This window comes from Pempheris klunzingeri, chromosome 13 (genome assembly GCF_042242105.1).
Source record: "Pempheris klunzingeri isolate RE-2024b chromosome 13, fPemKlu1.hap1, whole genome shotgun sequence".
Classification (NCBI taxonomy): domain Eukaryota; kingdom Metazoa; phylum Chordata; class Actinopteri; order Acropomatiformes; family Pempheridae; genus Pempheris; species Pempheris klunzingeri.
The window spans coordinates 20,585,831-20,600,478 of NC_092024.1; the positions used below are offsets into that span (position 1 = coordinate 20,585,831).

The 14,648-nt window shown below is 44.2% G+C and overlaps 2 protein-coding genes across 4 annotated transcripts in view; one reads left to right on the top strand and one right to left on the bottom strand.

Annotated features, from left to right (window-relative positions):
- On the bottom strand, positions 1–3,027 carry ccdc177 (coiled-coil domain containing 177). The gene is made up of 2 exons (XM_070843020.1): positions 470–3,027; positions 1–85 (listed from the first exon to the last, which is right to left on the bottom strand). The coding sequence occupies exons 1-2, from the start codon at positions 3,025–3,027 to the stop codon at positions 1–3; spliced, it is 2,643 nt and encodes an 880-aa protein (XP_070699121.1).
- A 10,803-nt stretch (positions 3,028–13,830) lies between these two features.
- Positions 13,831–14,648, top strand: part of smoc1 (SPARC related modular calcium binding 1) — a 45,978-nt gene continuing 45,160 nt past the window's right edge. For all 3 annotated transcript variants that reach the window (XM_070842071.1, XM_070842070.1, XM_070842072.1), the window contains exon 1: positions 13,831–14,000. In XM_070842071.1, coding sequence (XP_070698172.1) covers positions 13,899–14,000 — 102 coding nt within the window. In that variant the 5' untranslated portion in view covers positions 13,831–13,898. The remainder of the gene's footprint in view (positions 14,001–14,648) is intronic.

Consider the following 14,648-nt stretch of genomic DNA (forward strand, 5'->3'; position numbering starts at 1 on the left):
TTAAAAGCCTCTGCAGTTGTCATGGAGTTGTGCTTCCTGGTAAACAAAGACTCTTTTCATTCCTCCACAGCTTTCAGTCCGGTCGCTGGGATAGTCAGCAGAGGGCAAAGAGACAGAGAGAGGAGGGGTTGTGTTGCTGCACAAGGCAGTTCTCTCTATTCTCTCATCTAACATGAAGTCTACTGTATATCCCACACAGGCTTTACTGTTAATTCATTACAGCTGATATGGTTTGAAGTCTCGTTACATCCTTGATACAAAATGATTTGGTTTGCTTCGATGGGGTCTATAATAAAAACTGACAGTGAAAAATGTAATCAAACCAGCAGATGGGTGAAGATATGTAAGGAAAAAAATACCACTGTGGGTCTTCATGGGAAGGAGGGTAAAGCTGATGAGGTCCACAATGAAGGCAAGAGCCAAGCACATGACCAGAAGTAAGGAGTCCAGAGCAAAACCATGAGTTTATTTCTCATCCAGGCTGGCCTTCAGTTGAGCTTCCAGGGCCATTTTGTCGAAAGTACGCATGTTGGTCTCCTCCCGCACTTTGTCTCGGACATGAAAAGAGGCTTGGGCCACAGAGCGGGCGCTCTCCAGCACCGCCCTCTTTTCCTTGAAGATCTGCTCGCTCTTCTCCAGCTTCCTCTCGATGGACTGGAGCAGCTCCAGGCGTCTCTGCTTCTCCTCCTCTTCCACTCGCTGTCTGTTGAGCCTCTGGAGTTTTTCCTTCTCCTGCCGGCTCTGGATGGCCCGCTGAGCTTTCTCTCTGGCCCTCTCCTCGGCCACTAATGCTGCCTGCTGGGCTCGCTTCTCTGCCTCCTTCACGCGAGCTTCCAGAAGTTGCTGCTGCTGCTTCTCTCGCCTCTCTGCTGCCTTGCGTGCTTTCTGGATCTGCTTCTCCTCGCGCTTGGCCTTTTCTTTCAGCTCCTGCCCTCGACGCTCAACTATCTGTTCGTAGTTCTCCAGGGAGCGGCTGAGCCTCTCCTCCGCTGCCCTCTTGGCCTCCTCCCTCTCCTCCTGCTCTCTGCGGGCGATCTCCTGTATCAGGGCGGCATGGCGTCTCTTCTCCGCTTTGTTCAGACCTATTCTCTCCTCCTGGCCCTGGTGCTCCTTCTCTTGCCTCTTCAGCTCGGCCATGGTGAGCTTCTCTTTCAGCAGCAGCCTCTCCTGCTCCAGCATGGCCGCCCTCTCCTCCTCCAGGGCCTTCAGGTTCTGTTCCTGAAGAGCCTTCTTATGCTTCTCCTCACGGGCTGCCTGCTGTAACCTCAGCAGACGGCTGCGCTCCTGCTGCTCTGCAAGCTCCCTCCATCGCTCTTCGTTCTCCTCAGCCTGGCGCATTTTGGCGGCTGCTGATTGTCGTTCCTGCTGGCTGAGTCTTCGCTGGCGAATCGAGACCCGGGTCTGCCAATCCCGCTGGCATTGAAGCACTGCACGCTGCTTCTCTCTCTCCTCCTGCTCTCGCCGCAGCTCCTCCATTCGGCGTTCGCTATCCCACTGGAGGTGAGCCACGTAGCGGGTCTGACTCATGATGTCTTCCTCCTGGTATCTGGCAAGCATCAGAGCAGCGATCTTGCGGTCACGCTCCGAGACGGCCTTCAGGCCTCGGCGCTTCACCTCCTTCACTATGCGCTCCACCTTCTGTGTTGTCTGAGGAGAGTGACTCAGGTCACCGAGGCTGAGGCTGCGGCCCATCAGGGAATTGAAAGTGGCCATAGTGCGAGCTCGAGGACTAGACACTTTAGCCCAGTGCTCTCGTGCACCGTCCCAACTATAAGAGGAAGAAGCGCCTGACTCTGATGAGGTGCATGTGGTAGTAGTTGTGGTGGTGGAGGTGGAAGAGCAGACGGGATCCATCCTGCGCTGTAGGGACTCCAGCGAATGGCTTCTTCCTCGTGCCTTGGAATGAACTCCAAGATGTCCATTGTGCTGAGCAAACAGTCCTCCTGTTACGCCGTTCAGAGGCGTCCCAGAGCTCTTAACCGAAGGCTTTGACACTGACGATAATGTAGAGTTGGCTCGTGGGAAGGAAGGGGGTTTTGGTGTGGATCTGGGGAAAGTGTTTGAAGATTTACCACCTGAGGACTTCCTGACTACTGGAGGGGGCCCAGACGAGAGCGGCCTTGTGGTTTTTACTTGTTCAGTTGATGAGGACAAGGGATGTTTGGCAGATCCGTGAAAAGCACCCTTGGAGGATGGTGTAGAGGTTGCTGAACCAGTTTTTGTGGACGGAGTGGATCCTGCATGGGCAGATTTGGGGGAGGTACTGGAAGCGGAGGTGGGGGTTTTAGATAAAAGAGCTGTACCTGTTTTAGAGGTTGGACCGGACGCTGTGGCTTTAGGGGATGCTCCACAATCGGGAGCCGAGCTGGAGGTCACCAGCCCAGATTTGGGAGATGGAGTGGAGCCACCAGAGGAGGCTTTGTGCTGCTGCTCCACAGAGGATGACGCACTGCTGCTGCTATTGACTGTCGCCTGCAGAATCCTCCTTTTTTCCTCCCTAACAATCCTCTCCCTCTCCTCCCTGCACTGCCTCAGTTTGGCGTGCCTGTCTCTCTCATAGACTTCAAACAGCCCTGTCGCAACACGCATGGAGCGGCCCGGAGCCTCCCGGGCAAAGTCAGCCAGGGGGCGGGGCAGCAGCTCCACAGGTTTGACCCCACATCGGGCACAGGCCTCCAGGGAGTGGGGGCTTGTTAACACGTAGCGGCTGCCCTCTGCGGCCGGTGAGTCAAAGTTGTACAGGTCCAGGTGCAGTTTGGGTGACAGATCTCTGTCAGTCTGAGTCTGTGGTTGCTCAGGTGTGGCCTCCTGAGAGGCGGCGTCTTGCCCCGCCGGGGACGCAGCGTGGCAGGGGCTCGGCTCAGAACTGCCGGTGGGGGGTGTCTCAAAACCGGCATCCCCTTCCTCCTCTGTTGTCGTGCCATCGGCCTGCTCTGGCAGTCGAGGGTCTTCGGTGGCCACAGCTGGGGTGTCAAGCTGTGGGCCTTTACACTTACTCGGCTCCTCAGCCTCCGAGGGGTCGACCATAGTTGGCTAATACTGCAAGCAGAGAAGAGGGAGGTGGGCATGGATCGATGGAAGGAGGGGGTTATATGATACATGAGGGGAAGTGGATAAAATAGTAGGAAGAGGTTTCAATTAGAGGATTACAGAATTCAGTCTGGAGCTTAAGAGAGATGCAGTCTGTGGGGGAGGGTCATAACGCAGGTTCAGAGATGCACGCATGCATGAACACATATTCATGCACTGATTTTTACACCAGATGAGACATTTCCCCTTCAGGGAAGTGACATAACACACAAAAACCACCACAGTCCTCTAATAGAGAGTCTATTTTTGGCAGAGTTACTAGGCTGAAAGAATTTGATTACTCATAGCAATATTTTTCACTCTACATCACACAATCAACCTACAAATACCTTTGGAATCGTAGCAGGTCCCAGAACATATATTATTAACCATTTGATAGTAGAAGCTTCATTTTAAAACACCCGAATGCAGCTCTGTGTTGTAAACAAGCGCTGGACAGATCTATTTTCTCTCTGCTCACCATCATGGACTCACACCTTACAAACAGGAGAGGCCTAGACCTTTCTGGACCAGCACCACACAGGCAGAAAACACCTGCACTTTCACATTAGAATCGATTAGGATTCACATTTTAAACACAGGCTCTATTAGAGATGTGGCCCCTGTTTGCCGTGGTGTTACAAAGACAATGTCTACTGTATTTATGGCTCTTTCATCCGGTTTGATTAGTTTAGGACCTATTATTAGGACCTACACACTCATCCACTGACCTGCCAGTTTGCAAAACGTTTTCTAAACCGGTGCTTTGTTCCCCTTTAATCCGTGCACTGCTCCTTGTTCCCTGCATAATATCAAGCTTGAGGGAAAAAGGCTGCGGCCGTCCACCCAACGCTGGAGCATCACATCGTCGCAACCTCCAGCGACACGACAGACACAGACGGAGCCTCTCGCAGCCTGTCGGTCTTCCGGGCTGCTGAGCTCAGATCTCCGCTATTAGAAACCACCACAACAGCGTCCTCGGTGTGAAATGTACTATTCACGTCGATCCTCTGCCTCTGATCCTCCCTCTGCAAAGTGCGTCCTGCAAACATCAGCCGTCTCCACCTGCTATCTGTTCAGCTGCATCCCTCCATCTCAGCCTCCTTAGCTCCGCCCGCTTGGGCCAACTATGCTAAAAATACTGTGTGCACGCTGCAGTAAAACAAGCGCCTGGATGCTCAACTTGCACGCTTATAACATGTAATTTAATGATTCAGCCTCAACAAAAAATAGTTCCTCTTGTAGGTTTTTCCACCAGAGACACATAAATGACTTATAGAAGTAAAGTGTCTACATAATAACTACACTTTCAGGAGTTTTTTTGTGGCTTTATAATTTACTTTGAATGTGAGGCAACACATTAATGCATAAAATAAAATGTCAAATACTCGGGGTGACAGTCTAACGTGTCTAAATATGGATGTGTGTTTAATCTGCTGGTCCTTTTAAAGTCACATCAGTGTGTGAACAGCTGCCACCTGCCGGCCTCACTGTAGCTGCTCACTGTGGCCGCTAGAGGTCGCTGCAAGACAATAGATTTATGCTTCCAGCCAATCAGCAAAAGAGGTTTTATGATCACATGCCAGATGCTGCAGATCTGTTTTTGATAAACACATTAACAAAAAAACATTGACATGAAGAAGAAACAAGCTCATAAAAAACAAAAAAAGATCATCACCATCTGCATAAATCAATGTCACAGTCAAAAACATTTTAAATGTTTATTCTGCTCGATTTCTACACTTTTTTTTTTTTTTTTTACTGTTATAGACAAGCTAGAATTGCGGGCCTATATATTAATTATTTCAGCTCTTGTGATAAATGTAATGAGGACATATTTTTGGTCTATTTTGCTTTAAAAAAACAAACAGAATCATCACAGCAGTCACACGGGGAAAGTAGTAAACATGCACTTCTGAAAAGTGTGAATGTTGATTTAAAAGTGAGTTAAAAATCAAGTTCTAGTTTATAGCACCGTTTAATTTAGACTGTTTTGGCTTGGCACTGCTTGTTTAGCGTTCTGCATGTTTTCTGCATGATGGGCCTTTGACACAGAGCACATTTTGACACAACACGGTAGGAAAAGCACAAGTGTGAAGTAATAAAAACAACGATGGCTGAATGGGACTTTGTTAATGCTTTTAGCAACAATGGGCTTTTTCCAACAGTGACAAGTTAAAATACCTGCTGTTGTCAAAGACATGAAGCAGAAACTCTAATATATTATATGTGTGTGTTTCTCCACCCAGTAAATATTGGGATATCCTCTAATAGTTGTGTTACACTGTTCCTATTTTAATGACGATCTCTTCACTTTACTTCCCCTAATTTAGCAGTATCTAAAGATCAATTAAAGCTTCATAGCACATTATAATGTAGCTGTAAGCAGAGTGTTGATATAAATGTTATATTATTACAACTGTGTTTTATATTATTACAACTGTTTTACTAAACATGTAATAAAAGCACTGCTTATAAATGATAAATAAGGGAACTTCAATTAAAGTGCAGCAGATTTATTTAAGTCTAAAGACAGTTTTCTAAATAAAAAACAGTCACTAACTCAAACCACGGTTTGTAAAACATTTTCAAGATTCACAATCTAAAGATTTCAGAGTTAAGACGCTTCGATGGGCCTGATGCAGCCCCAGAGACTCGGAATAGGAACAAACTGGAAAAGCTGGTGAGTTACTGAATGAAAACCAACGCTGGGACATGTGCTGCTAACAACCTTATACTTAATTGATCCGTGTGTTTGAGGTGAAAGGTCAGGGTCACAGACAGGACAGCAACAACACAGGGGGGAAAAATTCAAGTATTTCCACACTCGTGTAACATAAACATCTACTGCAGAGCTGCTTCTCCTTGTACGACATCTAGTACTCCTACTATTGCTGCAGCTGGCAATAGCAGTGATACAGTTATTATTCCAGCAGGTCTTCAAGTGTTAATAGAAGTAAAAAACAGAGGTAGACAGCACTACTACATGAATGAGTGTAGTGTACTCATTGAAAGCCACTTTATGAAGACAGACCGGTCTGGTTTGGTCCAGTCGGAGCGGGTGAATCAGGATTAGATAACTCTGGATGAAAATCACAGTGATGATGACCCACTAAACTCCTGACCCGGTGTGGGGAACAGTGCGAGTTTAATTGGCCCCGCCCGCGAGCCGTATCAGGAGGACAACGTGTAACAAGTGACAACAGGGAACGTGCTGGCTGGCTTGTTAACCGGGGGCATTGGGTCTGGGAGGGGGGCCAAAGGGGAGCGGGGCATGGTGTGGTTGCTGCACAGTTCACTGGTGCAGGGGTATGCTCGGCAGAATTTTTGTGTTTTTGTTTTTGGTACTGTAGGGCATGCTCCCCACCACCAAAGCTGGACTGGGGGTTCATCGAGAGGTGAGCGGCTCTGTGCAGTCATGGAGACCACTGGAGCTTTCCCTTATCCACCCGTTTACTGGTGGGACCCAGTCTGGAGGTGCCAAACCTGTCGTTCTAAGTGTGAGGAGATAAAAATCTAATTAATTTTTAAGTCTAGTACATGTACAGGACATTGTAACTACCTTTTATGGACATTTAGGATGAAAATGCAGTTTATTTGACAGAAAATACTCCAATCAAACATAACCTAGAAGCATTTTACCACCATAAAATCTATTTTAAGTTAAACTACCAAAGCTTTAATGTGGCATATCCGATTCACACTATTCTCCACCCTGATGGTGCAGCAACCAGGATACTACAAGGACGGCTGCTATCACATTTTGTATGTTAACAGTTTACTCACATCCAACAGTCAGTCCATGAGGAAATCATTTAGAAAGCAAATTAACTAGACATGTTTATACTGTACTATACTAAAGATTAATCAATTAATCGAACAAAAATCTAATCAGCAACTAGTTTGACGACCACTAATCATTTAAGTTCTTTTTCAAGCAAAGATTTAGAACATTTCTTTGTTCCAGGTTTTCTGATGTAAAAAAAAAAATGCTGCTTTTCTTAGTTTTGTAATATAATTAATTGAATATTTTGGAGTTTTGGACTATTTATAGGACAACCCCAAACATCTGCGTAGGTCAGCTTGGGTTCTAGGATATTGTGATGGACACTTTTACGGGACAAACGAATAACTGATTACTTGAAAATCTGTTGGAGTACTGAGAGACGCAGCAGCAGTGACTGATGAGGAGAATTGAAGTTAGAATAACAAAGTGAAGGCAGTATCAGCGCAGTTAAGAGGATCTATGTGCCTGTTTTTACACAGAGGCAGCTAATGAATCCAGCCAAGAGATTACGGACAGGCAGAAACTCGGGGAACTCAGAATATAACCACTTTTGGCTACATGACTCAGCAGCCTCAGCAGAGATGAATTCATCCATTTCATTTCCCTTCAAGAGGCCGATCTGATCTCCAGCTCTACATGTGTGCTGAACTTTGACAAGCACGGATAAAGACATGGCAAACTCTTTTACAGACCTGGAAATAAAGAGGATACAGTCGGTCTCAGTGCATTTCCACTTCTCCAGAGGGCTACTGATTTTCCACATTATTATACTTTACTACTGTTGTAGTGGATCGTGCCAAGAGGACACTGTAGGGGTGTTCGCTCAGAGCGGAACATTTTTAGTGAGTGTATAATGCCATTCAGACGAGGCCAGTGAATGTGATGATATACCCCAGTATTTCTGAAATGTTATTCTTGTCACTTTTTGCAAAACCAAACTGTTTCTGCTGTCCAAAGACAGAAAAATGTGAATAATAAATGATAAATTACAGGCCGAGAGGGCTGATATTCGCTTTCACTGCTAATGTGTGGGTATGTTTGTAGTTTTTGTTCTCATCTTGAGAACAGCAGTGACTGTATATGTTCTTCTATCATTCACTTTTTAAACAATATATTTGTTCAGCTACATTTTGGTTTTGCAAACTAATTCTTAATCTAAGGGCTTCATGTATCCTCTATGAGTTTAAGTAGTTATCAGTAACGATTTTGTTGTTTTGTAATTTCCTGATAATTTACTAGGAACAATGTAATTTGAGACTAATTATGAGAAAACAGTTCTGAGACATTCACTTTAGACAGACTTTGTCTAGTTTTGTTGACTTCAAGTTGATTTTTGGAGACTTTTCTTAAACGGTTTCTTAATGAGACCCCTTAAATCCAAGCAAATATCACCTTATTATTGGAAACTTTGTATTCTTCATACATGTTGGACTGAAAGCCTGCATGTAGAAACATTTCTCCATTTTTGCATGTTCAACTGACCCACTGAGCACTGATGGAAAGATTCTTGGTTACGCAACAGTTAATTGACATAAATTAATTGGAGGTGGACCAGTTGAACTCTCTATTCTCCCGAAACGCCAAATTACATAATTCTTGCCAGGAAACTTCCCAGAAAAGTTATGGAATTATGAAAAACGGTAATAATTAATATCTGTGCAGCAAAACAGGACAAAAGAACAAGAATAAACAAAGAGTGGCAGAAAAACTGATTGCGGGACAGTTAGAAGTACCACATAAGCAGCAGAGCAGCACTGTGGTGCTGTAGGCTGATGTTGTGTATGTTCTCAACAATCCCGTCTTTTCTCTCGCTCCGTCCTGCCCTGCTGGAACTCACTGGGCCTGTGAAGACCGAGACCTTTCGTTGCCCCCAGTTCACATTTCCAGCCTCGGTTTGCCAACTAAAAGGGACACGTTTTCTGGACAGTTTCAACAACTCCCCCTCCTGACCCTTTGCTTTCTCCAGCCACCAATCCCCCCCCCCCCCCTCACAACCCTCTTCTTCTGCTCTGTCTTCTGTGGGATGGTACAGGGGTCCCATGCGGGTGTGGAAGAGCCCCCCTCCTCGGTGGAAGGGGAAAAGGTCCCAGAGACAGAGCTGTTAATTCAATCAGGAGAGCGGTATGCTCAATTAGGCATCCATAAGGGCCCTGGATGGGTCCGGGGGCCCTGTGGAGGGCAGGCAGCCCAGTCCCCATGAGGTATTAATTGTGGATGACAGTGTGTAAACAGTGGGGTGAATAGGCAGTGCAGGTGCGGGACACCCCAGTCCAGACTCAATAGCCCTTTTCACACCCTTGGCTCTCCGCTGCCACTTTCTCTTTCATTCTCTCACTACGTAAAAATCCCTCACATCTCTGATTAATGTCACGGATAATTCGGCTTTGTGGGCTTATTTATTTGTTGCTGTGCGTTTCCGTCACTAGGCATGCTCCTGCATCAGCTTCAGTGTGTGTGTGTGTGTTTATGTGCGAGTGTGTGTTTGAAGAGGGTAATAAGAGGCCAGGCTGCTGCTGTCCAGAACTGTCGGCCAGCCAAGGGCTATACACGGCTCCTCGTTTTCAGGAGCTAGTGAAAATTGCGGCCAGTACATGTAAAATATGTGGAATTTATGAAATGAAATCCAGATGACACTTTAAAAGGAGTGGGCTTTCTATCTGACCTCTGATTTTTCCGTTCAGCACACCACCCGGCCCCCTTCCCCCTGTCTGTCTTTCATTCAGTGCTGTAATTGTGTTTGGTCGAGTTCGACAACACTAACTTTTCAGGGAGCCATCGAACACAAAGACACCAAAGTATCAAAATTAGAAGTACTCATTATGCAGAAAGGCTGTTTCTGAAAGCATCGTTATTTACATTATATTACTGGATTATTGATACTGCTGCATTAAAATGTAAGCAGTGGCAGCTTTTAAATGTTGAAGCTGGTCACAGCGGAGTTTTATTGTACAATACAATATCACATTTTAGAAACTGAAGATATGCAGGTAAATAATAGCACAAACAATATTTCAAAGGTATAACTTTTACTTGTAATGGAGTGTTTTAACAATAAGGATATTAAGTATAATGAGAAAAGCCTCTGAGTGTTTAAGATCAAATTATTGACACATTGATTAACTTATAAGCTACATTTTAATGCTGCAGCTGGGAGTTAAAAAATACTGCATAACTTTTCTCAGTGGTGAAAGAAGTACTCCGACTCCTTAGTGTAAAAATACCACGGTGTAAAAATGTTGTGTTGACTAAAACTCCTGCATTCAGCTTTTGTTAGAAGTTTTGTTAGCAAAGTACAAGGTCAAAGCAAAAAGTAAGTAAAACTAACTTCACCAACCTTACATGCTTTAGGATTGTTTATTTCTTAACTATTCATCATATCTTATAGGATAATCAATTGTTTTGCATAATGCATAATAATGTTTTATGAATCTCAAATATAACTAACCACAGCTGTCAAATAAAGGTTGTGCAGTAAAAAGTAGGATGTTTTTCTAGTGGAGTAGTTGTACAGTATAAAGGAGCAGAAAATGGAAATACAAGTATATCAAAATTTTATACTACTTGAGTAAATGTACTCACTTTACTTTCCACTGTGGTTTAATTTATATCAATGTATCACATTTGAGTTTATTATACTGCATGTTAAGTATCTTAAAGACCATTGGTGAAGTAACTAGTAACTACTATGTAAAATAAATGTAGTGGAGTAAAAATACAACATTGTCCTCTAAACTATAAGCTTGAAAAGTTGCAAAAAAAATAGAAATATTCAGATTTGTAAGTATAAAACTTCCATCCCTCCAGACATTATATCAAAGTTATCAAATGGTTTTATAGAACTGACATCAGCTAGCGGCACAAACAATGAGGAGCTACTGAACCACTAGAAAAATGTAAAATGTAGCTTTTATTTTGAAAAGAATGTGGCTCATTTAGTATTATACTGTGAATAACTGTAAAAACAATAATGGGACAACTAACTGTCTGCACTGCAGCTTCTTCTTACCCACAACACTCAGCGTACCACATGTGAACTCTGTGTGTGTAAATTGTACTTTTTGTACATGTGACATCACGGCTGAACATCTGTGCTAAATCCGCCTCCCCTCCGGCCGTCAGATCTCTGGGTGGCCTCTGTCCTGCTCCGTCTGTTTCTGTGTCTACAGACACCTGCTAATTTTCGGCCGTATGTAGTTGGTGTAAGCCGGCGGGGGACAGCGGCTGGGGCGTCTTTGGAAGGGCCGCTGCAGTAATTGGGAAATACATTTCCTTTCAGCATGCCCATTCATTCCTTTTTTGTTTTTGTTGTCAGAGGTTTTCTTTCATGCTCGGCCAAATGACAACAGAATTAAAGTGTCAAGCCATGCTTTCCCTACAACAGCTTTACACCCCAGAAAACTTTGTCTTCTTTGTTCGGGGTGGAGGGCTGATCAAGAGGGACGAGCAGATATAAACTGATCTCGTTAACATTCCAAGAGACACTCCTGTTCCCCCTCTCTGCTCCTCGTCCTCACCTCCCACAGCATTTTCTCCACTCACACCGAGACCTGAGTGGACCGGCTGGCACAGAGCAGAGAGGAAGGGGGGATGATGCCCCTGGGTTGAGAAACAGCACCGCAGAGAGGCGCGTCCCATCGCTCCCAGCTCTGATAATGATACTACACAGAGTCTCTACGGTGGTCCAATAAACCAGAATCCAGATAATTCACCGTCTCCAGTTCGTTTAGGCCTCAGTTTTTCTCCTTTTATGTCCAACTGCCCCTTCCTTTTTCTTCTCTCGCATTTGGCCTGACCCTCTTCACAAATTCTCTCCATCCTCTCTGAGAAAGTAGCCCTTTACTGAAACCGCCCGGTGCACACAGAAATCATTAATGCTGACCCTAATTGTGCCAATTCCAGCAGCTCAATAGCTCTAATTACAAGGCTCTTTACTGAGGTACTCAAAAAGCCGCTGAACTGTCATAGCCAACAATTAAAAAATATCTATAGGGACAAAGACTGAGAGAAGGGGATTGTGGGGGGGGGTTACCCATTCCAGCAAAGGGTGACCGGATGGCCCTTTTCAGCTCTTAAAAGCCCAGTTTCTGTGGATTGAGGGGTTGCTGAACTGAAGCTGGACACCTGCACTCAGTGTTCGGCTTCCCTCGCTCACCCTCTTTGGTCTCCCCACCTTCTTTTTTTAACTGGCTCTCAATGGGCCACACAATTTCCCTGAAAGGGGAAAAGATGGAGAAAGAGAGAGAGAGAGGGAGAGCACAGAGAGGAAGAGGACGTGGGAGCCAGAAGTTGAGAGTTTGAGGACGACTACAGTGTGGGACCAGTTTTATGAGTCCATTTAGTGTGATTTTCTTTCAGGCTGGACAATAATGTAATATGATCAGTGGTGGAGAACTATTCAGATCCTTCACTTCAGTAAAAGTAGCAACACTGTGATATAAAAAGACTCAAAAGCACATGTGAAAGTCTTAGAATAAAAATATCAATTACATAAAAGGGTCAAGTAGTAACAAAATGTACCTGTAGTAAAAGTATCCATGGCCGCCTCATCAGTGTTATACATTTATATATTACAGCCCAATATTGGAATATCAGTAATAAGTGATGCATTAATTAGAAACTGCTATTTTACTGCTGTAACTATTTTATAACCTGTTGGCTGGTTTAATCTATAAAAGTGTGTCAGTAAAGTCTTAATGTGAAATGTAACTTTAATGTAAACATTAAAATAATGTAGAGGAGTAACACGTGTTATATTTCTACCTCAAAATAAAGGAATATAAAGTAGTATGAAATGGGAATACGAAATCAAAGCACATCACATTTATAAAGTATAGTATTTGAGTAAATGCACTCAGTTACATTCCACCACTGAATATAATCATGAAGTGACTTTTGTTGGACTTTATTGTGATTATTTTATTCAATTTTTGTTATATTATCAATACTTCTGTGCAAATTATTGTTAAAAAGTGAGAAAATTGGTTATACATATGTTTGTTTCACCAAATTGAAGGGTCAGTGGATCACTATGCTGTATTCATCATACATTAGACTATTTCATATGTGAGCATATGTTTGCTTTATTGTGATGTGTTCTGATTTTGGTTACATTTCCAATCAGTACTTTAATCACCCTGATCAATGAGGTCCTGCTTTCTTTATAGTGATCTGAAGCATTACTTCTTCCACAAAATGAGGTTTACTCCTAAAAACAAGGTAAATCATGAGCAGTAATTAGGGATAAAGTGGCACACACAGCTGTTTTTGCCCAATCAACCACTGAATCCTCACACACACACACACACACACACACACACAGAGCCAAATCTACAAACACAAGCTGACCCCCTACAGAGCTTGTGACAGCTATTGACTTTACTCAATAGATGTTTTCCATTGTAACCCAAGTACACAGGCTAAATGTCACAGCAGCAGGATACTAGGCTATTATAGAGCATTATGTGTCTCTGAATGGGGATGAGAACCTAAACTTTGACTTCACAATTGCTCGGCCATTGTCCCCGCTCTCAAAGACTGATGATAATACACCGAGTGTCCCTGCAGCTGCCGAGTCTCCTGCGTCTGTGCCCTGACTGACCACAGCAGCCTTTTCTCCTCTGTGGAGAGTTAATGTTGGACCTGCTGATGGTGGGCGTGGCCTCTAACGCCGTCCCTCGCCGCCATTGGACAGTCAGAGCGTCCGTCAGCGCCGCTTCTCCCTCCTTTGCTTTTTAAATGAAGTTGCAATGGATACAGGCGCGACTCAACCTGTGGAAGCCGCGATGAACAGCTGATCCTCCCGCAGTGGATAAACCCGCTCACCATGGCCACCGCCAAGTCCTGATTTCTCATCCCACGCGTGGCACTATGTGAATAGTTATTGGAGAATAGACAAAGGAAGATAACTGAAAGGAAAGTAGAGTGGAGAGTGTGAAGGAGTGGGTTTTTTTTTGGGGTTTTTTTTGGAGCGAGTCATTTTTTTCAGGGTTTGGACCTGTTGATCATCAGTGTGACAAACGGACACACACACCGACCATCAATTATGTTATTGCCAAGTTTTCTCCTCCTCACCTTCTCTCACTTTTTGGCGCCTCTGTTTCTCTGCTACCTGCCTCAAGTGTCCGCACAGAAGCCTGGTTCACGGGTGAGTGCATACCTGCGCGTCTGCTGCTTTACACTGTTTCACACTCTCTCTCACACACACACACACACACATACACACACACACACACACACTCAGGATAAGACTAGGATCAACTGCGAGCACTGCGCAAAAAAAAAAAAAAAAAGAAGCGTGGCACTGCGCGTAAATACACTGAGTGCCAAATTGAATAGTGGGTGAATCTAGTGCGTAAATAATCAGATTACACAACATTTCACAAGAAAACACTCAGTGAGAGAAACCTATAGAAGTACTGAAACACGTGGGTATGATGAACATGACTGGAAAGTGTATTAGGCAAATCATCTGAGATTAGCCACAACAGAAAAGGTGTAAACAGCAATCAATCAAGTCAATAATCAGCGTTACATTCAAGAACTTTCCAAACTGAAACTCAACATGTTTCCGGGGTGAAAGATGAATAAATTCGCCCTCCATACAAATTAAATATCTAATTTATTACCGATTAAGTAGAAACACTTTTTAAAGTGTTTGAAGCTTTGTGTTGTTCTTCTTGAACCCTCAAATAGTAACCAACTACCTTTGAAGGGAATTTTCTAGGCCCCGTTATATTTACTTTGGAAAAAAATGTCTCCATGCTGATCACTGTTACCCACAGTGATCACTGTG